The 24379-nt window shown below is 41.9% G+C and overlaps 1 protein-coding gene across 16 annotated transcripts in view; it reads left to right on the forward strand.

Annotated features, from left to right (window-relative positions):
• The first annotated feature begins 610 nt into the window (after nt 1–610).
• The window catches only part of slit2 (slit homolog 2 (Drosophila)), a 90186-nt gene continuing 66417 nt past the window's right edge, over nt 611–24379 (forward strand). For 3 of the 16 annotated variants that reach the window (XM_044191096.1, XM_044191099.1, XM_044191101.1), the window contains exons 1-4: nt 613–1591; nt 2473–2544; nt 4212–4283; nt 10665–10736. In XM_044191096.1, the coding sequence (XP_044047031.1) occupies nt 1383–1591; nt 2473–2544; nt 4212–4283; nt 10665–10736 (425 nt within the window). In that variant the 5' untranslated portion in view covers nt 613–1382. Of the gene's footprint in view, nt 1592–2472; nt 2545–4211; nt 4284–10664; nt 10737–24379 lie in introns of all 16 variants that reach the window. The other 13 variants (XM_044191100.1, XM_044191103.1, XM_044191098.1 and 10 more) reach the window with 7 other exon arrangements.

The following is a 24379-nucleotide window of genomic DNA, read 5'->3' on the forward strand; positions in this document are numbered from 1 at the left end:
TGTTTCTCCAGTTTACTGAATGCTCTAATTTAAAGAAACTCATTATTCTGTATGAAGCTGATACCTACTGTACCATTTGATAAAGTGACAGCTCATCCTATTTATAATGATTAAAGATAACTTAATTTGGGTTTTCATATCCAGTGCAGTTACTCTGGATATGCAAGTTGTAGAGGGCTCATCCTGGGATCCCAGTTACAATAAGTGTGTGTCAGTGGACACTGAAGCCTTACCTGCTAAAAGAGCAACACACGTGCTTTACATGCAGCACTTCATTCTTTGCTCAGCAGTGGAAATTTAAGAATCAGATTTGTTTTCCCCATTTTGTCCACATTAGATTTCACCCAAAAGCTCTGTCGCCTTCCTGAGGCCAGATAAATAAGGCATCAGGTGACCGGGACACTGCAGTGAGAATGAAAGTCCCCTTTCCGAGGTCAAACTGTTGCTGTTTGACTGACGGCCAGTTTGAAACCTGCTGCTACCTTGAGAGAAAATGCAGTGCGCGTGTGTGTGTTTGTGTTTATGTGTGTGTGTGAAAGAGAGAGAGAGAGTTGCCTGGACAGACGCAGTAGCAGACGTGCCCGCTCCCGTTTCTCTCTCTCTCTCTCTCTCTCTCTCTCTCTCTCCCTATCACACACTCTCGGGAGCAGCGCTTTGACGCACCACGCAGAGTTGGATTATAGTATTGCGCGCTGGTCTTTCACGGGGCTTTTTTTCTCCCTCACATTGCCTACACCCTTGCCACTGATCGCCAATTGATATATGATCGGAATCAATATCTTTCCACAGCGGTGACCTCTGCTGAGCTTTTGGGAAAACCGAGTGCTGCCGCCGCTTCCTCTCCGGACGCGTGTTGTGAATTAATAACCTAGACAGCCTCACCTGGAGTGTGTGTGTATGTGTGTGAGTGTGTATGCACTAAAGTGTGTGTGAGAGTGTGTTTCTCTGGATCAGATCAAGGATCGAGGTGTTTCACTGGCTTGGTTCCGCACACGCACATATACGTACACAGACACAACACACACCGGGGGGATTTGGGCACCGCATGCCGGGGACATGTGGAAGTTTGCGCCGCTGTAGCGCAGCCAGAGTGCCGGTCCACCGCCTCGCCGACCTCCCCTCTCCCTGCCCAGGGGGACCAGATTCCCGGTTCACAGCCTTCACACATCGAAACCCCTCTAAGAAGACCCAAATGTAAATTCAAAACGAGAAATTTCAGAAACACACGTCTGAAAAGGGAGAACAACGGAAAGGAGGACAGCATCCCGTTGCGTGCAGAGTTTGGTGAGCTCTTTCGGGGATTTCAGGGCTTTTATTTTTTAACGCCCTTATATTTTCTCAGTATTTTGTGGGTCTCATATTGGCCCCCACTTGCCGCAGTGATGGTGGGAGCTGTGAGCCCCGTTGGCCTTGGCCGCTCCCCGGCGACTGCGCTGGCGCTGCTGGTGGCTGTTCTGGTACTGGTCCTGTCCAGCGGAGCGGACGGCCAGCCCTGCCCGGCCCAGTGCTCCTGCACTGGGACTACAGTGGACTGTCACGGCCAAGGGCTCCGCAGCGTGCCCAGGAACGTACCCCGCAACGCAGAGAGACTGTAAGTACCGAGTGGGGAGAAGCTTTAACAGCGCAGTTTTGCTTTAATCTGCGCATAACATTTCCCAACAATTTGGACACACTTCACAGGGAAAATCATTAAAATATGATCTATTTCTTTGTGTGTCCGTGATGATGAATAACAAATGTGCACTGACCTGATCCTACTTATGGTAGACAATATTTATTAAAGCTGTGCTTCTCCTGAAGGGGTTTAAAGAGTTTACGGCAATCTTATCACACTTTCTGGTATTTGAAATTATATCGCCACTGATGTTTTTCTGATCATATAATATTCCTACATTTTTGATTAATACTCTTGTTGTTATAGGATATCTTCCTTGGGGACCACATCTTAACAGCGCAGGGTTTTTACATTTGAACTAACATATCAGAAACTACACATTAGGCTCCCTAAATGCTGCTAAATCCATCTGATGTCAATTTTGGTTTGTCATGTTAACTGTGAAAATACTGGTTCTTATTGCTCGTGTTTAATGTGAGGACACGTTATTGCTGATCGCGGAGCTGAAGTTAGGGGCACTGCTGTGGTTGTGTTGGTGGTTTCACACTGTTGCATTAGCACAGCCTCCGTAGACCACATCGGTTTGTCTGGAGACCAGCAAGTTAATCAAAAACGGATTTGGACAAGTGGGCTTTGAGCTAAACAGGCCGTATTTTATTAGTCAGAGACCCCTTGTTAAAATTACAATTTGCCACAGTTCCTTAATTTCTCTGACGCTTAAATGACAATTCTGCATTAGCTACGGCGCACCAAGTTTCATCAAAAACCACTTCAACAGACCTGCTAACCTGCTTTGTCCTTGTTTTATTAACATATCATGTACTGACAGTCCCCTCTTTACCAATTTCTCTGTCTAGGGATCTGAATGCAAACAACCTCACTAAAATCACCAAGGCGGATTTTGCAGGACTGAGGCATCTGCGAGTGTTGTAAGTGGCTTTATTATCTACTTTATTCACTCCTTTCTTTTCTCTCCTCCTTTGCAAGATGCAAAAGAAAAAATAACACTCTCACGCACACCTCTGACAAGCAGCACCTTGCAATCCCAACAACTTTCCCCCATCAAATACCACAGCACACACAGATTTAACTCTTTCCAATCCTGTTCAGCATCAGGCTCATCCAGCCCTGGAGCTGCCGCATGCAGCACTGCGTCTAGTCGTGGGAAGCCGCGGCTTCACTGAGCCTAGTATGTGCGTCTAAACAGACCAGCAGTGGCACCTGTTAATGCTGTCGAGTTAATCTGCCAGTGGAAGTGTCAGGAGGCGCTTATTTTAACCACCGCGCAAAGAGGGAAAGAGATAGCGGTCATTAGGTGTAACCGCGGAGGGAGGAATGCAGCTGGAAGGGAGGGAGGAAGGAAAAGGAAAGAGTCAAGTAAGAACAGGTTTCTTACCTGGGATGAATTCAGGCTAAGAGTGGGACAGGGATAGCCTGCTCTTATTGTGTGTGTGTGTGTGTGTGTGTGTGTGTGTGTGTGTGTGTGTGTGTGTGCTATACAGCTGCTAAAATTGAATGGCAGGAAAAATCCACATTGTTGGAATTCCTCCAGAGATTATGTCCTTAATTGAGTGTGTGTGTGTGTGTGTGCTCCAATCTTTATAGATGGTAGCTGTTTCCTGTGTGTTCTACCTGAGTGCAGTCACACACAACCTCAACCATTTGAATTTCAATTAGAAAGCTACGACAATTAGATTAGTCGATCAAATCAATTTGTCAATCAATCAAAAGTACTTTTTATAATCAATTAATTGTTTCAGTCATTTATCAAGCAAAAATGCCAAAATATTTCCTGGTTCCAGCTTCTAAAATATGAGGATGTGCTCATAGTCAATGAAAAATCTTTGGGTTTTGGCCTGTTGGTTGGTCATAACAAGCATTTTGAAGAGGTCACTTTGGGCACTGGGTCACTATTTTTGACATTTATAGACGATGAATCGAGAAAGAAATAAGCAGATTAATCTGTAATGAAAATAATTGTTATCTACAGCCCTAATTTCAATGTACAAACCAGTTATATCTTCTTCTCATGAGTGTACACCGTGCAGCCTATAAAAATGTGTGTGTGGCTGCTTGGCTTGGTCAGCATAGTGCTCCTGGGGGAGTTGTGCTAGTGTAAGTGAATGAGTAGTCACTGCTTTGTGGTTAGATACAGAGCAAATTGGATGATAGATGAGTCCGACTGATGGGCCAGTTTTAAAGTCAATTCTGGTGCTCCATCGACTCACTGCTGATTGTCTTCTCTCTCTCTCTTGCTGTTGCAACATTCGATCACTTTCCATCTCCACCAATCTGTTTTTCCCTCCTTTTTTTCACACCCTCTACCACCTATCTTCTCCATCTCTCCCTCCCTCTCCTGTCCAGTGTCAGTCTCTTTGCCTCTCTCTCTCGTGCCCTATCTCACTCTCCTTCAACTTCTCTTCCTCTTCTCTCTCTTATCTGTGGCCCCATCCGGCCTCTCCTTTTCTTTGGCCTATCACGGTGTCATCGCACAAATCGCTCTGTCGGCTCTTGCGCTTTATTTGTCTCTCGATCACTTCGCTTTTTTCATGTCCAATTCTTATTGCCTCACTCTCTTCTGGTGTTTCTTCTTCAGGCAGCTAATGGAGAACAAAATTACCACAATCGAGAGAGGAGCCTTCCAGGACCTGAAGGAGCTAGAGAGACTGTGAGTAACATTCTTAAATTGAAGCAGCCACCATTTTACGCCTTCACACATTTCTGTAGGAATACATATTTCAGGATCCTCGAAAACTATAGCATACCAACATGTTCAATTTCATAAATGTGGAAATGCACACATAGGCCTACAGATAGGTGACAAATGAAAGGAAAAACCAACATAAAGTGTCATAGTAAGGTGTTGGGCCACCACTCCTTGTCATAGATTCTGTAACTCTGTGGAGCTCTTCTGGAGGGATAAACATCATTCTTCTAAAAGATATTCCCTCATTTGGTATTTTGATTAAGGTGGTGGAGAGCACTGTCTAAAGACCCATACACGCTGTACTATATCAGTGATCTTGAAAGGTGATTACATGTCACACCATGTGAGATGGGGTTAATAAAATCTTGGTCACAATCTGCATCTGATGCTACGATATCCATTTTGAGGGGATGTGAGATTTCACTGTGAATAGCCTACCTGGTGAATCGTAGCGCCGTAGAGATAATTTGTGTCATCCGTCTGCGCTTCTATCGTGTTGAAAATGCGACAAAACAAAAACAAACTTTAGCAATAGCGCTGGTACTGTTTTAAAAACTTCATTAACTTTATTAAAAAAATTAGCTTACAATGTCACGTCAGGCGGTGTATTCTGCATCATTTCATGGCTTTTTTTGGACTGGTTGGTTTGTAGATGTGGGTCCTGAATTTCTGACACCACCAGAATTTTGATGCGGCATGTCTTCAGTCATCAAAGCTGTAAATCAGCCGTTAGTGGACCTGCCTCACAGTGCAATCTTGGACCACCACCGGGTTTCTTTTCAGATTCTAAGTCCAGGACAGCTAGAAAACGCACAGAAAATTGAACCTAAACACATCAGTCTCTTAAAGGGGTTCAATTAGGTTGAGACCTGGTGAGTTTGAAGGCCATAACCCCCCTCCCATCTGTATTTCTTCATAAATGTTAAACCTGAACGTCATGACATGTGGTTGCCAACGTCTCAGTCCAAGAGGAAATTTCTGAAAATGAGTCACAGGGCAGTGACTGAAGAAGGTTGTTATGGCACTGGTCTGGAATCACTGGTATTCAGCATCCAACCCTAAGGCAGTTATGGCATAATTAAGTCTTGGTAGTGTGTGAGAGAGCAAGACAGAAGGGGGATGTGGACCCCTGACTGCTGATATGTCCATTGTGTCGACTGTCAACTTTGCATGATGTGTGAGGTGTCCATATCTGTGTGTGTGTGTTTGTGTGTGTGTTTTGTAGCCTGACTGCCAGCCAATGACACACTGGAATGCAGTAGACTGTGACTGAGTCTGAGGAGGCTTAGAGACAAGCTTTTAATTAAAGACATAAAAATCCTCGCTGCTTATACACACGTTTACAAAAAACACAGACATACCTGTATACACACAGAGATATCCACCTGTACACATACACAGACACACATACAGTGCAAAATGAAATGAAGGTGGTTAATCTTTTTGATAGTTGTTTTGGATAAATTCTTCAGGAGTCGTTGGGATGAAAAGGAAGAAATATCGTGATTGCCCAGCTGCTATTGTCTTGGGCGTGTCGTGCCTGGTTTCCCTCTGCTCTCTGCTGCACTGTGGCTTCTCTTATACCACTATAAGGAATCTGCAAGTGTTTCTCATGCAACCAACACTGGGTTCTGTCCAGCTAAGCAGATCTAGGAATTCCTGCCCAGAGCTTCACACAAAGAGTACAATATTTAACTGTGTATGGTTCAGCTTTAACAGTAAACTTTGATAGTCATACTCTCTGTACAAAGAGATGGTACGTGCTGGTAAATACAGTCTCTCACGCATACATATGAGCAAAACAGGCTTCAACAGACACTTGCACATACACTGTAGACTAGCCTGTAAACAGCAATAGCAGATAAAGTCTTAAACATCTACTGTCAAACTATGCATGCTAATTTTGTCTTATCTCAGATGGCAACAAACACCTTTGACAGCGGCTTACTTTCTGACACAACATGGCTGTTTTCTGTTGTCCTCGCGAGGGTTTTCAACTGTAATTCAGCATCTCTGGCGTGGCATGTTCACAAACACAAAGATGGAGTCAGTCATCAATGCCCCCCTGCGGCCGCTGGACAAAGGCACGTCTCCGGAGTCTGGAGTCTTGGGGCTCATTTCAAAGGCCTCCGTCCTCTGGGGGGCTGGAGGGGACCTGCTGGGCACCACTGCCCAGAGGAGAGGGCTCTAAGCTGGGCTGACGGATCCACAGTGACTGCACCCCCCCCCCAGGGGTGGAAAACGGTTCCCCTTCTCATCCTTTCTTTTGCGACAGGCCCTGCAGGGCTGGGCAGGGTGGGGTCAGGTGTGGGGCAGTAGCTGGGGGGTATGGAGGAGGGGTAGGTGGTCGAAGGAGGTGTGGAGGAGATAGGCATGTCACAACACACTTGCACATACACAAACACATGCATGGGTATGGATACACTCATGCATGCGCATTAACTTACGCAAGGCTGCTCTGTCAGTACTGGTTTTATCTCCCCCCCCCCTACACCCACTCACATCTTTCTTTCTTTCTTTCTTTCATTCTTTATCTTCTCCTCATGTTTTTCTTCCATACCCACCCATCTCGTTCTCTCTCTCTCTATTGTCCTGTGCATATAGGAATGTCATACATTCTTCACTCTCTCCCTATGATGAAGAATGGGAAAGAGAGGAGTTCCTGATCCTCTTATCCTCCTCTCACATTTGACTGGTTTACAGCCCCTATCCAATTCAAAGTCTGTGAGATTGAAAGCGATAACAGCCACAGATATGTGGAGAGAAACAAAACAGTAATTACAGGCACTGAGACAATGATTTCAGAGAACAGCAGTGAGATAAAGCCCTAGATAATTAGCCTGTAATTGAGTGATCACATTGTCAAAGATATTTTTAACAGAAATGAATAATTGTAAAACTGATTACAGGTAGTGAGATTTGTCCATCAACAGTGATTACAAACTAGATAATTAAACCTCAAACTAAGTGTTCGTGTTGTGGACAGTCTGACTAGCAAAAAGATAATTGTGACAGTGTGACAGTGATCCCAAAGAGCGGGATATGGATTTCAAAGAAAATCACTGGATTAGTGCTAAATGATTAGCTCTAAAGCCGGTGAGTGATAACATTGTTCTCGCTGATCATTTCAGGGCAAAGTTTCAAATGTTTTTTTTTTTCATTTTTACTGAGCAGCAGACCTTGAAATTATCTGCACTGTGGAGACACACAAAAAGACATTTTCACTACAGCAGTTCTGTCTAAAAAGTCTGCCTGTCTGTGCAGCGCTCTGCAGCAACCAACATTAGTTATATTTGTTGGTAAACACCAGTTAGCAATAAAAATGCTCAAAGTTCAGGGAAAAGCTCTTCAAAACTGCTGAATGTGAATTATTTTTGGTGATAGCAAAGGAATTCACAGTTCAGGTGGGAAGACTGGATTTCTGCGTTGCTGTGTTTTAGGGCAGAAATGTTATCTGTCATTAGTGTTTAAATAACAGATCAGAGTGTGGATGATGGTTTATTTCAGATGCACTCGCTGTGAACCAAATACATGAACTGTTGGAGTAGATATACACACATGCAACACACACACACACACACACACACACACACACACTGGTCAGTTTGAAGTGGTTTTGGAGTAAAGACAGTCATGGAAATGTCCACATGGTTTGGGTTATAACTATGGTAACAGTACTGTGTGTGTGTGTGTGTGTGTGTGTGTGTGTGTGTGTGTGTGTGTGTGTGTGTGTGTGTGTATGCATGCATGTATGTAAGAAGATTTTGGACACTGTACGTGTTTGCGGGAATGTGTGTGTGTGTGTTTACTGTGTGATTTGTGGCTCTCTAGCATCTGTTTATGACTGCAGGGATTATCACCACGCTGCAGTGTGACATTAGCTTGTTGGAGTGACTCTCACACCTCAGACTACCGCCTACTCAGTCTTCATTCACTTTCAGCCATACTCTGACTAATGATGCACGACTGTGGAAGTACTCTGTGTGCACGCACACACACACAAAGATGTATTCCTTCAGGTCCAGAAACAAACCTACAGACGACTAGATTATTTGCGTCAGAAGCAGTCAGTACTTGTAGATGGACACTAGAGGTGTTCAGTACATGTACGAACACATCTTTAACACTGAATCTTCAAGCTGAACTGACTATACAGAATCATTGTCAGTGACCAAATCAGTAGCTTTTGGCAGTTGAGCTTTAAATTAAATTAATCCGCAACAATTTTGATATTTGATTCACTGTGAAGTAATTTATCAAGAAAAAACATCAAAAATTCTTCAGTTCCAGCTTTTCAAATGTGAGAATTTGCAGTTTTTTTCTTGTTTATATTAATGTAAATTAAATATCTTTGAGTTTTAGACAAAATAGGTCATTTGAAGATGTCACCTTGAGCTCTGGGAAATTATGATGAACATTTTTCTTTATATTCCTGACATTTTAGAGATCAAATGATTCATCGAAAAAATAATCAATGGATTAATCGAAGTCTAGTGGCTGAAGGAGTGACTTCATTAGACTCGGAGCTTCTTGACCTGTATCATTTGCAGTTGTAACATGAATGCTGTTTCCCTCAGAGAAAATAACACATTTGCATCCAGTTTACTCCGTGTCCTTTGTGATGAATGTACAAAATTAAAGCACGAAAAGAAACGCAGTGTACGTGACATGGCTAATTCATAAAATATATGAATAATTCATCTTTCTCATGTTACTTGAATGACCATAAAATGAGCACAACATGATGGTTAAGGTGTTTGATTGTTGAAGTAATCAGACACTTACTCAAGTTGAACAAAATAATTAATAGTTATAATTAAGTGCATTTAAACGCACACCACCTTAGAGGAACCAGGCTAATTTTGATCCTTCACTGTCTTTACTTCATTCTCTCAGTCTCCTAGTCTGACAGCATTGCATCTATTTTAAGAGGATGAGCTCATAACCCCTCTCTGTTCTCCTTCCTCCTCCCCACCTCCAGCACCAGTCCATGCACTCACCCAGGGGAGGTCTAGCCCACTAACAAGCGCTCATAGCTGGGCCGGACCTGCAGGAGGAGTGGGCCTCTCTGCAGGACCACGTGGGGCTCTTAGCCGCCAGAGCCAGCGTTAACGGAAGAGGAGTGAATAATTTAGAAACATCATTTCTGCGGGATGTTAAATATTTAAGCGTCCTCTGATGTAACTGTGCAGTGTGAATATGCGTGTTTGCGCGCGAGCACGTTCATATATTTGTGTACTTGTGGGTGGAAGATGGACACAGAGGGGGTGACGTTATTTAAGGAGAATCCACAGCAGCTTATGGTGAAGCAAAAAGAGGTGAAAGATGAGGGTTAAGAGGAAGAAGTCATTGAGAGACTTAAAGAGAGAAGTTTTGATTGGAGTTGGTGACACTTTTGGAGTGTTTGGTTTGAGTAAAGTCTGTGGCATTTCTGGGATTAATATGTATTTTAGTGTGTAAATCATGACTTTTGTACTTTTCTTATTAGTTTGAAGTCACTCTTTCTTTCTGCCTCCATCCCCCATTTTCTTCTTCCTTCTCTTCATTCTCCTCCAGTAGCAGCCGTGTGTGTGTGTGTGTGTGTGTGTGTGTGTGTGTGTCAGGGTTAAACTGTTTTAGTAGCCTGTCTCTCATTGTGTCACTCAGTTGCCTCACTCCCCTCTGCCGCACATCAAGGCACAACCACACACACACACCAACACACACCGGCACACAAACCTCTTCACTCCACTCAACCAGGGTTAAATGATTGCACCCAGATTATTAAACTCACCCGAGTTCTCTCAACTCCTCTGTTTGTGTATGTGTGTGTGTGTGTGTGTGTGTGTGTGTGTGTGATGACAGGTTGTTGTGAGTTTTTACCCTGTGAGGGCCTTGTTTACTCAGTGGGGTCCTTTTCACACATTCGGTAGTCCGACCAGACTGCCTGTTTGTTTTTCCCACATCATCTCCTCTCCTCCGCCTTTGTGGTAAAAAAAAAGGTTGCCCCCCCCATCCAAACCCCTTCTTTCGTCTTCCTCCCCCTGCCTTCCCTTCGTCCTTTTCGAGTTCACTGTTTGTCTGGCAGCCATGTTGTACCCCTTAAATCAGGGGTAGCCCGGGGGTTTGTTTTTTTTGCGTATCCGTCCATGAACATGTGTTGCAAAAAAAGTGTCTCCATCAATCTCCTTATCCTTTCGTACTTCCTCTAACTGTACTGAATTGCATTACAATCAAAATAACATCATTTGATATGATGATCAGGAAACACAAATCTCACTTTAAAAAGCTAACCACTTAACCCACACTGTCTGGAAGGGGCTAGGTAGAGATTATTCCCTAATTTATGCTGTGTTTTTCCAGGCGCCTGAATCGGAATAATCTGGCCATCTTCCCCGAGCTGCTTTTCCTGGGAACGACAAAGCTTTACAGACTGTAAGTCCTGTTTTTGTACCTCTTTTTCTATCCATCACTCAATTGCTTTGCATTTTCTCATGTGTTTTGTTTAATGAGAGCACTAAAAAGAAGGCCTGAGATCATTCAGATGCATTGTTGGTGCACGCAAATGTGTGTTTGTGTGTATCACCACAAGCTTGTACAGGTCATTGCCTATGACTTAAAATGACATGGTGAAATATGTTGCAGACATTGTAAAGCAGAGAAAAAAAATATATCTGGTTTTCTCTGTGAGGCCGTGGTGTTTCACTTGGATGAAGGAGTGAGAGGAGTGAGAGAACAGATTTTACATGGCCCTCTCCATAGAAGCCAGTTCAGTAGCTAATGGAGATTAGCACTCCAACAGCTGCTGCCCACTGGGAGAGATGTGTGTGCGTGTGTGAGGATGGAGAGGAGAAAGTGAGCAAGACAGACCGAGGGAGGTATAAGCAGCAAAACATAGAAACAGGTTTCTCTTCTGAAGTTACGTTTTGTGTTTCAGAGGCAGAAAATAGTTTCCGTTACAGAACATAAATGTCCCAGTGTGCATTCAAACCAGTGAAGCGCTGTTTGTTGTCGTCAAGCACCTTCCACCCTTCACTCACAGCCTGATCTGGTCCGTACTGTAAACCGAGCTGTGGATTTCCAGTACTGTAGGGTTGGGCTGCAATGCTGCTGAAACGGTGGGAACTAACTTCCCGTCATGGTCGTTTGTGGTCTCGGGGAATAATTATGGTTGCATATATTTATATGTGTGGCTGAATATATTTATCTAAAACAATATTGAAATGCTCAGATGATTCAGAGAGTGTGTGAAAGTTGTTTATGTTCTGTGGCCGCTACGGTGGTTGGCTGGGCTTGACCTGTCGTGTCTAAGGGTGTGTGTCTACATGTGCGTCTGTGTTTCTGTGAGTGTGTGTGTGTGAGTTTCTCAAGGCCGAGAGTTGGCATATTGCTCAGCGTGTGGGCCGAGGTAAAAATACAACTCGGATATACTGCTCTCTGCTCAGCTGTCGCAGACAAGCGGCCTCTGTGTGTGTGTGTGTGTGTGTGTATAAGTGTATGTGTATGTGTATGTGTCAGCTCTCCAGGTGTATGTGTTTAGCAAAGGGTTGCTTATTGGCTGCACATCTTCACTGAACAAGCACACTTCATTCAGCCTGACAGCATTCATGATGTCGCGTGTTCTCAGTGAGATAAAGCACGATATGAAACCCACAGTGGACAGAGAAAGAAACAAAACTCATAGAATCTACAGAAAATTGCTAAATGACAATGAAAAAAGAAAATGCCGAGCTGGCGCCATTGCAGCCACAAAGCTACAAGCAGATTTGTCAGACGTATGGAAGTCATTCAGAATGACTGACAACCACAGAGGCGAAGCCAATAGTATTTAGGGCTGTTTGGTCAATATTAAATCTTATGTTCCGCTTCTGCACCCCCTACAGTGTATTTTTATTTTTAGAAAACACAACAAGAAACCCTTGAGAACCTCTGAACTGGAATTTTGTTAAGTTTTATATAGAGGTCAGAAGGTATGTGCGAACTGGACCGACTTTGGTTCTTGCGACAGCACTGCTATAAATGAACACTTGCTCAACCTGCTATTATGAAAATTATGTTTTCACTTTTTTGGGGCTTGGAAAATCTGTGTGTGTGTGTGTGTGTGTGTGTGTGTGTGTGTGTGTGTGTGAGAGTATTTACTGGATGTGTTTAACCTTTGCTCAGCACCGTGATTTAGGGCTAAATTAAACTGGGCTGAAGTCAGGTGTGAGATTTTATGCATTTTAGAAGAAACGGTGTTTCTGCCTGAATTATGTTTACCTGCAACATTTGTTTTCAAATCAGTAAGTGTGACATACTTCAAGGCATTGGGTTCGCATCCTGCATGACACGTGTTGTTGGGTCTAGACAACTAAACACTTTTAGATTAGGGAATAATTATGGTCTTAGTTGTCAAAAAGGTCTACATCCAATTTTGTGCCTCAGGTCAGTGTTGACTTTTTTAATATTAATTAATTAAGTTTAGCTTAGTTTAGTTAATTTGATATGATGAGAATGAGAGCATGACATTACACATAACTGCACTATATTACCCCATTTTATTTTAGTGTCCAAATTCGGTGTGAAATGTATGCTCTATATAGTGCCCTCAAAAATTCCTAAGATGAAACAATAAAAGTAGTGTCCATGGCATGGACACTACTTTCTTCTTACCTCCCACAGTGCAATATGTTGCATTTTATAGATATAAAAATGAATGTTGTGTGACTCTGTCAGTGATGACTCAACACGATGATGACTCATCATCAAGTGTCTGAAATCTTGATTTACTGCTCACTATCGAGTTAATTATTTAGTGTATTAAATAGGAAGTAGTGAATGAGTGAACAAGGGAGTGATTTCAGACACAGCTCAAGACACAGGAGATTAGACACATCATACTACCGACAGTTCAACACCATAAATACCTACGCTCAGGTACCAGTTTATTAGGTACACCTAGCTAAAACTAATGCAGTCTAATACAACAGTCCTGCAAATTCTACCTGCATGAACGTTATGATGTTCAGTTTTTGTTGAAACTGTTTTAGAGAGGTGTTGATTCAACTTTTGTAATTTTGGAGGATGAAGTTTCAGTTTAGTCCGCTTTAAATCAGTATCTTGTTTTCTTTACTGTACTTTCCATTATTAGATTTGGCTCTGTTTATGTGTGTGTTTGTAACTTTACTGTCACTGTATTATAACTTGTATTTCTTTGTCTATTATTATTTTTACTTTCTTTTTTATTTTATTTTATTCAATTCTATTTTAATACATTTTATTTTACGTCTCATTTCCTCGCCTTCATTGTCTACTTGTTTTTCATGCTTAATGTGGACACTTAATTGCCTTTGTATTTTGCAGAAGGTGAACAAATACATTTGTGTGGCATTTCCTCTCTTCTCCCTTTTCCCTGCCAGCTCTTTCTCTCTCCCACTTCCCTCTTTGCTGGACAGAAATCAGATGAAAGAGGGAGAGATGAAAGAGGGGTTGATGAAGGGATGGGGTGATGGGAGGATAAGAGAATGGGTCACTGATTCCACAGCTGAAAAGTCTGGTTATGCTTGAGTATGAAGCTACATTGATGGGACAGTATGTGTGTGTATTTATGTGTATGTGTGTGTTATTTTGCTGCTTGGCCTATTCTGGCAAATGTCCCTCAGCAAATGTTTTCCAGGTTACTTTATCACTGTGTGTCTTTTGGTGTTTTGTGTCAAGTTCAGGTGCGTTTAGCTTCAAACTTTGGCTTTCATATGTTGATTTGCTTCAGCGCAGACAGAAGTAAGAGATGAAGAGAGATAGATGTGTGTGGATGTGTGTGTGTGAGAAAGAAAGAGCAGGAGAGGAAGAGAAATTGAAGGAAATTTTGTTGTACGTCAGTCCTTCATCATCATTCCACTGAGAAGGAGAGTCAACATGGACAAGTTGATTGAGAAGAGCAAAATGAGTGAACTTCAGGTCTCACACACACACATTAAACCTGAGTTTAAGTGGTATGAGGTTTGAATTAATGAGTTGATGAGGCTACGTTTTTGGGTGTGTGTGTTTATGTGTGTGTAATAGTCCCTAATCCTCTGCTAAATGGTGCCCTGATGAGGCTTTACCAGGCAGCATTGTTGCTAAGCAGCCTCGAAGGTTGTGGCTTTGTCTTCTGTGAGAGCTTAACCCTGCTGCACACACACATTCTATCTCTAACACACACACACACACACACACACACACACACGTACCACCTCGGCCGAGACGACAGGCTCAGCACAATGCGTCACAAGAGTGCACAGGCGTCTTTCAGAAGATGTGGGCTTTCCCAGCGTGTCGACAGTTAACTAACACAGAGGGAGGAGGACGAGGAGGAGAAAGGGAAAGGAAGAGAGAGGTCAAAGGTAGAGAAAATGAAATTTTCTCTGAGTAAATAATGCTTTTTAATTAAGACAAAGAGTGTTGGGCGTTTTAGTTGCCACCGTGACTAAGAACCTCTGGGTCCCACAGAGGTCAAAGGTGAAGAATGTTCCAGTCAGGAGATCTAAGCAGGAGGTGATTTAAAGAAGCAAGGAGGGCCGTCTCTTTATCAAAAATCATGACAAATTAAACTTGTAACTGCTGTTTATCCTCTAAAGACAATTTTTATTGGATTATTGGATTTTAATTATTATTTTATTGGTCTGTGGCCTTCATCAGGGTTGTCACACAACACAACAAAGAACAATTAAATGAGACAAGAATTAAAAAATAGAATGAATTAAAGACTTCCATTCACATATACACAATGGTAACTGAGCAGTTGAAGGATATATATATATATATATATATATATATATATATATATATATATATATATATATATATATATATATATACACACAAGAATACGATCTTTCTCTAATCTATGAGCAGCTGTTGTAGGAAAACAAATGAAATATGTTGTCAGTGAATGTTTTGCAGATATGTTAAGTATGAACATTTTGCAACTTCGCAGATACATTGATTAAAAACGTTTCTTCTTTATGTTGATTAAAATGTCATTTTGGCTCATTATGTTCCTGTGGGCCTTAGGTTCCTTTGCTATTGCAAATTGGTTGTATATAAATATAATTTCGAGGAGACAGGGTTGGCCAGTATGTTATCACATATATGTGGCCATGAATACATTAATTTTACTCTAAATGGTCATGTGGCGTTAGACCACTATTACTTTGCCTTTGTGTTGTATGACGGCCCTGATGAAGGCCACTGGCAAAAACATGTCAGTCTCATGATAAAGTTGGTCTCAATGTTACGACAACTAAGTCTTGCTGGAATTTTGATCTTCTACGTGTGCTTGCATTCTCCATGCACCTTGCAAGTAGAAGTTTAGATTATCTTTGAAACTAATCTCTATCACTCACATCACGGCCACACTGACACTTTCGTGATGTTCATGAGAGGGCAAAAAGGAAAAAAACTAAACTCCTGCTTCTGGTTATTCCAGCCTATGTTGAAGGGGATTATTTGGGTTTGGGATGCTGCCTTTAAAAAGATCAGTATCTGCTGGTAGCAAGGTTAGTTAGAAGATATTTGGCCACTGACTTTGTGTATATAGGATATGCAAATATCTGCCATTATGTCTGTCAAAGGAAATTAAGTTAAGCCTTTGCAGCCCGAGGCGTCTGTAGATGGGCCTCTCTCTCTCTCTCTCTCTCTTTCTTTCTCTCTATCTCACAAACATAGACACACACTGGCACAAACACACCGCTTTACCATTCAGCAATATTTCCTGCCCCCTCCTGTTTCACTGAATGCACTTTAACAGATATAAAAACTCTCACACACACAAGTAAATAGCTCTTTTCAGATCTTTTCAGCATTTACAAAGACATATTGTCCAAGAATTTTTTTCATTAGGACTCTTGGATCACACAGATCATATCCAGCCAAACAGGAAAATGCAACAAGTTTTTCTATTTTTCTTTCTTGTGGTTGAGTTTGTTTTCAGATATTTCCATGTCATCTGTGTACACATTATGAACCAGCTTGAGTACGAACCAACAGTTACAACAGTGTGTTGAGGTGTTGAATGTCAGTGACTCACTCGCTTGCCATCATATGAATCACATGACTGCCTATCTGAATTGCTCAAGGCCACTCATTCCTAAGAAGTGATTTGGCCATTCAGATCCCAACACAATGCTGTAATTCATTCTCAAGTGATTCGGAGAGGGCTTGCCAAAGCCGAACTGGCATTATTCAGAGGGCACCAGTACAAAAGATTATGTTATACAGACAGAATGTAAAGATATGAAACGCCCTGCTTGACTTTTACCACAGCTAGAGCTAACTTGTTTCTGAATGGAGCCCAGAAAGTGTGTGTGTGCATGCATGTGTGTGTGTGTGTGTGTGTGTGTGTGTGTGCGTGTGTGTGTGTGTGTGTGTTTGTTGATTCTGCTCAGCTGCTCTGTGCAGCTTTTTTTTAAATTTTGATTATGAACTATATTTATTTATTTTAACTGGAAACAGTTATACATAGAATAGCAAAACACTACACAACAGCAGTAGTGGAAGATAGCATCATATACACTCAGTTGCCAGTTTATTAGGGACACCTAGCCAAAACTAATGCAGTCAAATACAACAGCTCTGCAATAAATCTTACCTTCATGAAAGTTACAATGTGCGGTTTTTGTTTAAACTGTTTTACAGAGGTGTTTATTCAACTTTATGATCATTTTGGAGGCTGGAGTTTATGGTGCTTTTGAACTGTATTGCTTAAAGGTGTTTATAATACTTTGTGCACCCAGTTTTTATCAGAGGATAGACTCCATCTAATATAAAGAGTCTGCAGTCCCCATAGAGTCCACTCTCCTCTCTGTACAAAAGACTTCAGACATATTACAGCTGTGCTTTGACAAAAACACTGTCAACATGACATAAAAAGGAACATTAAATCATAAACTCTTTTTTCAGGGGGAAAACACACACACACACACAGTATATATGTGAGTATATATATATATATATATATATATATATATATATATATATATATATATATATATATATATATATATATATATACACACACTCACACACATCAATCTTTGCTGTCTGTCTTTTATTCTTTGTTCCAAGTTAAGGATCTTCTACTCCACTTTGTTTGTACTAGTGCTAACTAAATGGCAACCAAGTTGAATCAAATATAATCTTATCTTTGGAAAGTTTGTTTTGTAAAAGGAAAAAAATATATATACATACAGAATGGATGTAACGTTTACCATATAAAGTTATGAATTGTTTTAGCTGTAAGCCAACTTTTTAACATAAAAACATAAAAAAAAATAATTTGAAAATGTTTTATGCAACTGATAAACAGTGCCTTTCATGTCAATATTACTTCTAAACCTAAATTTAAAACCTGACAAACTGAATATATTATATGTAAAATTTTGAAAGACAATCCTGACAATTTTCATAATACAACATCTCTTTGTTTAATCTCTATACAAATTCCTGTTTTATGTTGTTCAGTTTGGTATGCTGAATGCAGCTCAATTAATCACCTGTCATCCAGGGTGTGTGAGTGTCAAAGTTCAGAGCTCACAGGTGAAAGGTCAGGGAGCATCAGTGTCAACCGATGAGATATCCAGGATAATGGACATGCCAGCAGTGACTGTGCTGCTTTTCCCATCACGAACGAGCAAGAGTTACGCCTGGAAAAAGAGACGAAGACAAGAGGGGTGGATACAAACAGAATGAATGAAGGGTATTTAAAGGAAAGATTAGAGATGTGTTTGCTCTCTTAAATGGTGTGGAAAAACGAGCAGGGAGGAATTTACTGAGGTGAAGACAGAAACGTTTTCTGCATTGTGAGCAAGCTGTGAAAAGCAAAAAAAAGCAAAGTAGTGGTAAAAAAGTGAGGGACAGAGAAAGTAAAGAAAGGCGGAGAGCTAGAGGGGAGAGTCATGTGGAAAGGAGAGGAGAGAGGTATGTCAGTACTTACTGTAGATGGCAGGTAGCCTGAAGCCTGGAGCCAGCATGTCTGTCAGAAAGAAGTGCCCAGGTGTGCGTGTGTGTGTGTGTTTGTATGTGTATGTGTACGTGTGTAACCTGAGTGTGGATTATTGGGAGGGGGGGTTTACATACCATCCAACGCCAGGAAGAGCTTACCTGGAAGCAGGGAGTTACAATAGCAGTGTGTGTGAATCTATGTGTGTGCGTGTGAGGTCTTCTAGATCATCAAAGCATTTCCTCGCCTTGCTTGTGTGTGATTAAGGGTCACCGTTTGCGGTAACACCTCCCAACAAAGCAGCTAAATCAGCCTGCATCCTTTCCACATCCCTCACTTCTTTTTAAGTCTGCTTCATCTCCTCTTCTCATTCACTTTAGCCTCAGTGCTTAACTTAATAATACAACATTAATGCTGGTGTTGCGCGGTTGAGAAACCAGCAGGATGTAGATTTCTTCCTCTTATTTCCTCTCACTCTTTGTCGCCCTCCTTCTCCCTCTGCGGCAGTGTTTCTCTCCAGGGTATCTGCAGGTATGGATCCAGGCCTTGTATTGATGGATGAGTCGGCCTGGCCTGTGAATTATGGCAGGGATTATGGAGTATCAGGACAATTCATCATGCAACGCTCCTCTACTCACCCCAATCACAGCTACTCAGCAATATTGACCACTGCTTGCTATGTGCATCCATGAAGGGGGGGGGGCAAGTTATGAAGAATTAACCCCTACATTGTTCATACCATCATTCAAACCTTCTTTCTCTATAACATTAATTTGACTAAATAAGAAACAATCAGTAAAAGAAACATCCTTAGTTTTTATTTTTTATTTTTTTTGGCATTTCTGCTTTATTAGATAGTCACAGTAGAGAGAGACAGGACAGGCAGGGGAGAGAGAGGGGATGACATGCAGCAAAAGGCCCGGGCCGGTCACGAACCCGAGCCGCTGTGGGAAGGACCCAGCCCCGACACTCTACCAGGTGAGCTACCGGGCCGCCCCCGTGGTTGGATCAGATCTGACTGACAGTGGTATGGCAATGTAAGCAAACAACCCACCAACTGTCATCAAATGTTGCAAAACTCTGATTGGTGCTCAGTGTCAATGTTCCGACTATGCAAGAAAATCTTGTGGAAGTTTCCAAATATACCAAATATATCTGGCTGAATTTTGGTGAAGATGCACAAGACATCTAGAATATGTCGCTGTCTGTCTTGGGTTTGAAAATTTGGCTCACTGTAAACATCATATACCTTCAACGAACAGCTGAAACATGATGGTACTGAATATATTATACTATCACTCAGTGGAGTAAAGCAATTTTAATATCCTTGAAAGCTACTGAAGGAAAAACTGTATTTTTAGGGGTTATTAATGCTTATCCACAGAGAAAACACACTCTGGCTACCAAGTGTCTGCTCTTTCAGAAACTAGAACAAAAACTAGAAACTTTGAGCGCTCACAGAGTCTCGCCAGTCAAATGGAAAACAGAAAGGTTTCAGTTTATGTCAATCAGTCAGCAGACCTAACATGGCTGTCTTTCTCTGCCCTGGGTGCCTCCCTCCCTCCCCTCTAATCCTCCATCTTGGCTCTGTGTCAAGCTGCCTTGTCCAGTTGCACAATATCCCTCCTCCGGGGCAGGCAACTGCATCCCCTCTCTGGCTCCATTAGTGCCACTCCACTGGCATAGCCGGCATTCTCCAGTTGGACCGTCATCGCTCGCCACTCTATTGGCACCCCTGTCACTCTCCGACCACCACAAAAGAAAACCTCTCCACCCTCCCTCTCTGCCTCTCCTGCTCGCTTGGTCCTTTTTGCGCCCCCATTTTCTTCCCCTTCTTGTCTCTCTCTCTCCTGGCTCCTCTATTATCTTCCTTTTCTCTTTCCAGCACCTTTCTCTTAAGTCTTTTCCCTCTCATACGCTTTCTTGCCTACACTCTCCTCTTTACTCTCTTACCCATCTCTCTCCCCCGAGCTCTAACACACTGGTTTGGAGAGGCTTACGCAAGGCCCTCATCCAGGGTAATGATGCAGTAGAAACCAAGAGAGGAAACTGGGAGCTAACCAGTGATTCCTCTCAGAGATGTTGCTCACAAGCTTAGAGCCTCTCACATTATTTCACCAAAAGCTGAGTGTGTTTGAACTGACCACTGCGACCCAGGCTCATTAAAACGCACTATGTTTACATAATGTGAGGACTCATGCCAGAAACAGACCCACAACACATCAGTCGCTGTCGCTTTAAGTGAATTTTCTGCTTTAAAATCGTTTTTAAAACAACATGCGGACTGTCATAGATAGAAATGAAAACATTAAAACACATTAATACATACAATAAATGTTACTGTCAGAGTCAGAGGAGATGAAACATGAAAGATTTGTGAAGAGACAGAAAGAGAAAAAGAGAGAAAGGTTGACTGTAGCTCTGTAGCTGCAGGCTGGTGATAGATCAGCAGGTTTGTAATCACAGGTTGGTACCCAACCTGTGTGTGTGTGCGTGTGTGTGTGTGCACACATACCCAAGTGTGTATGTGTGCTCCCTTGCCAGTGTCTAATGACAGGTTCTACCCCTGATGTGTCATTATCCAATTACAGTTTTCTCTCATCTCTACGGTAACACCATGCCCCCCCCACCCCACCCCCACTCCCACCACCCCCACCCCGTAATTGGACGGCTGCTCTTAAGAACTCTGACCTCTCAGCAAGTGTCAGGCACACACTCTCGTGCACACACGCACACACACACACACACACACACACAGGATGCCAAGAAGATGGGGTAATGCAGGATAAAACAGATGCTATCTGAAAGAGTGATCAGCTAAACTATGCGAAGACAAGTTAGGACTCTGATCATATCATATCACTCCTTCCTCCTCACGCTTCATCTGTCTATCTGTCTGTTTCTCTGTCTGGTAATAACAATAACCGGCACTCATGTGCTTCCTCGCTTCGTCCCTTTCTCTTTTCTCTTTCCTTCAGTCTCGCTCTCTTGAAAGTGTGTTGCCTTTAAATTGGCCTAAATGGGCCGAGTCGAAGGAGAGCTTTTGTGGTTTATGGTTCTCCTGAAGCTCGGTCTCTCCCTTCACTTTCTCACAAAAACAAAACACAGTGGGTTTTTTTGCCCCCCACTGGCCCTCTTAAATATTTTACACGCTTAGAAGGCGTCATGCCCTCCCCTCTCCGTGTGTGTATGTGTGTGTGTGGATTCTGCCTTGTTGCAAAACTTTACAAGTTTCAGTGCAATGGTAATACAAAGAAAGATCCTCATCGTTCAGAGAAATTCAATTAAGGACTATTGGCAGACACAGAGGAGAGGGACTTGAAGGAGAGAGTGAGGAAGGAACAAGAGGAGACACAGAGGATAAAAATGTGCGTGTGTGTGTGCACAGGTTTCTTCCTGTTCCTGAGTCAGAGGTCAGATATTAGAAGTTGGGTCGCCTGCGTCCTGACAGCTCATTGGCGGACAAATTTCAGTTCAGAAAGAGAAATTTTAACAATTTGTTTTCTCAACATTGGACCAGATCATGTTTTTTTCATTATTCAAGCTGTTTTGTCAACTGAGTTTTTTTCTGGACTACAAATGACATTTGTCTTACATCTCATTTTCTGCATCTCATCTTAGCTGCAGAAAACTTTCAGTAAAGTTCTGTCTTTCTACTGTAGCATTTCTTCTTTTCTTGCTATCGAATTGCGAATTGTCATTGTATTTTCATGTGTCTTCATTCAATAATAATAATGACACCTTCTTCATGTTTACTGCTTTGGCCTGCCTTGAATTTCACCTTATTTAATTTTTTTCTCTTACCTTATCATCGTATGTTGCTCTCTCCACCAGGCTATGAGTTCACCAGTTTTTTATTTTGTGAGTGTGTGTCAACATGTGTGTGGAGCAGCTGATTAGAGCTGGGCAGAAAATAAAGTTTAGTTTATTATTTTGGGAGGAACTGGGCTGTTCCAGGTTGTTACAGACAGAAGGCAGCAGTGAAAGTTAGACAACAGCCTAAACACCTGGACAGTTTACTTCTGAATACGCACACACATACACACACACACACACACACACACGTAAGTATAATATAGTTTGAAAGACAGGGAGCAAGGGAATGAGCAACCCAAGGCTATGATGTCAGCCTGTTTTACAGCTCTCATAATTACAAGCATCGCTCCGGGTGGGTGGGTTTTTGTCAATGTATGTGTCTTCAACAGTGCACATAAGATTCCTGTCAACGTTGCCTTAGTGACCCGCTAGGTAACAGTTGGTGTTTCCCAGACATCTTAGTGGCTGAATCCGTGTTATACAGTACTGGACAGTGTGAGCTGTGGATTTGTGAGAGAAAAGAGTGCGGAGTTTCCCTTGTTAGTAAAACTTGTATTTCCATTGTTTCCTATGTGTGTTCCCATTATTTTGCCAAAACTCACGGGGAAATTGGATACAAACTGACTGTTCACCTGCCCATAACTCCATTTGCTGAATCAGAAAACTCTTCTACCTGAGGAGAACTTTTCAATGCTTTGGCATAAGCATGTTTTTCTTCAAAAATCTTTTTAATTAAAAAATAACCCAAACTTCTCAAGTGCATCTGTGTTTGCATCTTGTACAAACAGCTGTACACAAACTTATAAAATACACAAGTAAATGACCAAAATTACTATTTTAATTATGCATCTAATTAAAGAATAAGTTAACAAGAGTCTGAGCTAGCATTTGGTGATGACTTTTTGAAAAGTTTTACTTCAGACACAATCTGATCCAAACTAAAAAAGTACCAAGAGCCCTGCACCCAACACATCAGCATGGAACTGTATTCAATAAAACTCTGCAGTTGTCAACCCTCCAACTTTTTAGTGCAGAATTCAAAGTATTAGTGTCATAAAGACATCCAATACTATCCACAGTGGCCCCAAATGAACCAGCAGCAGTACAGTCGACTTTGCTTCGAGCAAGCTAGGGGCTTGGTTAAGATGATTTGGGTGCAGTATAATGTGTGTGTGTGTGTGTGTGTGTGTGTGTGTGTGTGTGTGTGTGTGTGTGTGTATGTGTGTGTGTATGTGTGTGTCATGACCCTTCAGCACCTGGAATATGGAAAGTGGGAGGAAAAGAGAGGAGCGAGGGAGGGATGAGAAGAAGTTAGGAGAGGAAAGGGTTATTAACCACAACACATTACCGCCTGACAACCTGCATGTTCAGACAAAACCCACAAGTTATAATACCAATGTTGTGTGTGTGCGGCATGCTGGTCCCATGTAGGTTTGTCGGGGTTCGTAAGTTCAGTGCTGCGTGACAAGCCTCATTTGAACTGAGTATATAAGCATGTGTGTGTATGTTACTGTCCCGGTGTGTCATCCTGCAGCTGGTATGAGAAAGAGGGAGGGAAATAATTTGAATCTGTATTTCTAAAATTATGGCTCCCGTCTCCTGCTTCATTTCCCTCAGTCAGCTCTCTCAGTAGATAGCAGCCATTGGGTTGGCTTGGCTGATTTTTATAGTGTTTCAACTGGGCTGCTTTTCTCCCTCTGTCTTCACTTCTGTGATGTCATTTCCCTTCAAACTTTCTCATTTTCTTTTTTTAAAGTCTTTTTTTCTTGCAGCAAACAGCTTCATTCATTGTTGTCAAAATTCTCAGCATATCTTACAGATGCACAGTGGTGGAAAGTAAGTAAATAGATTTACTCGTACTGTACTCAAGTGCAATTTTGAGGTGCAGTACTTGTACTTAATTTGAGTATTTCTGTTTTATGCTACTTTCTTTTTTCTACTCCACTACTTTTCAGAGGGAAATATTGTACTTAAATGTAATGAAGGTATACATTTATTTAACAAATACTAGTCACTAGATTTTTATTTAAGAGAGATTTCCCCTCTAAACTTCTCATTTAAATAAATGTTCAAGGTCCAAAGAGGTAAAATTATCCAATATTTCACCAAAAAAAAAACAAAGATTAGAGAGAAAAGTCCAAAATGAATGAATGCAAATTTGTTTTGTTTTACTTTCTTTTTCTTTATACCCCATTAATCATTTTTCAACCCACCAGATTTATCTTGTGACCTTTTGGAAGGGACTCGAGCCCCAGGTTAGGAACTACTGGATTAAACCACCTAACTGTATATAAAGTAGAGCTGA

This window comes from Siniperca chuatsi, linkage group LG3, assembly GCF_020085105.1.
Source record: "Siniperca chuatsi isolate FFG_IHB_CAS linkage group LG3, ASM2008510v1, whole genome shotgun sequence".
In the NCBI taxonomy this organism is placed as follows: Eukaryota; Metazoa; Chordata; class Actinopteri; order Centrarchiformes; family Sinipercidae; genus Siniperca; species Siniperca chuatsi.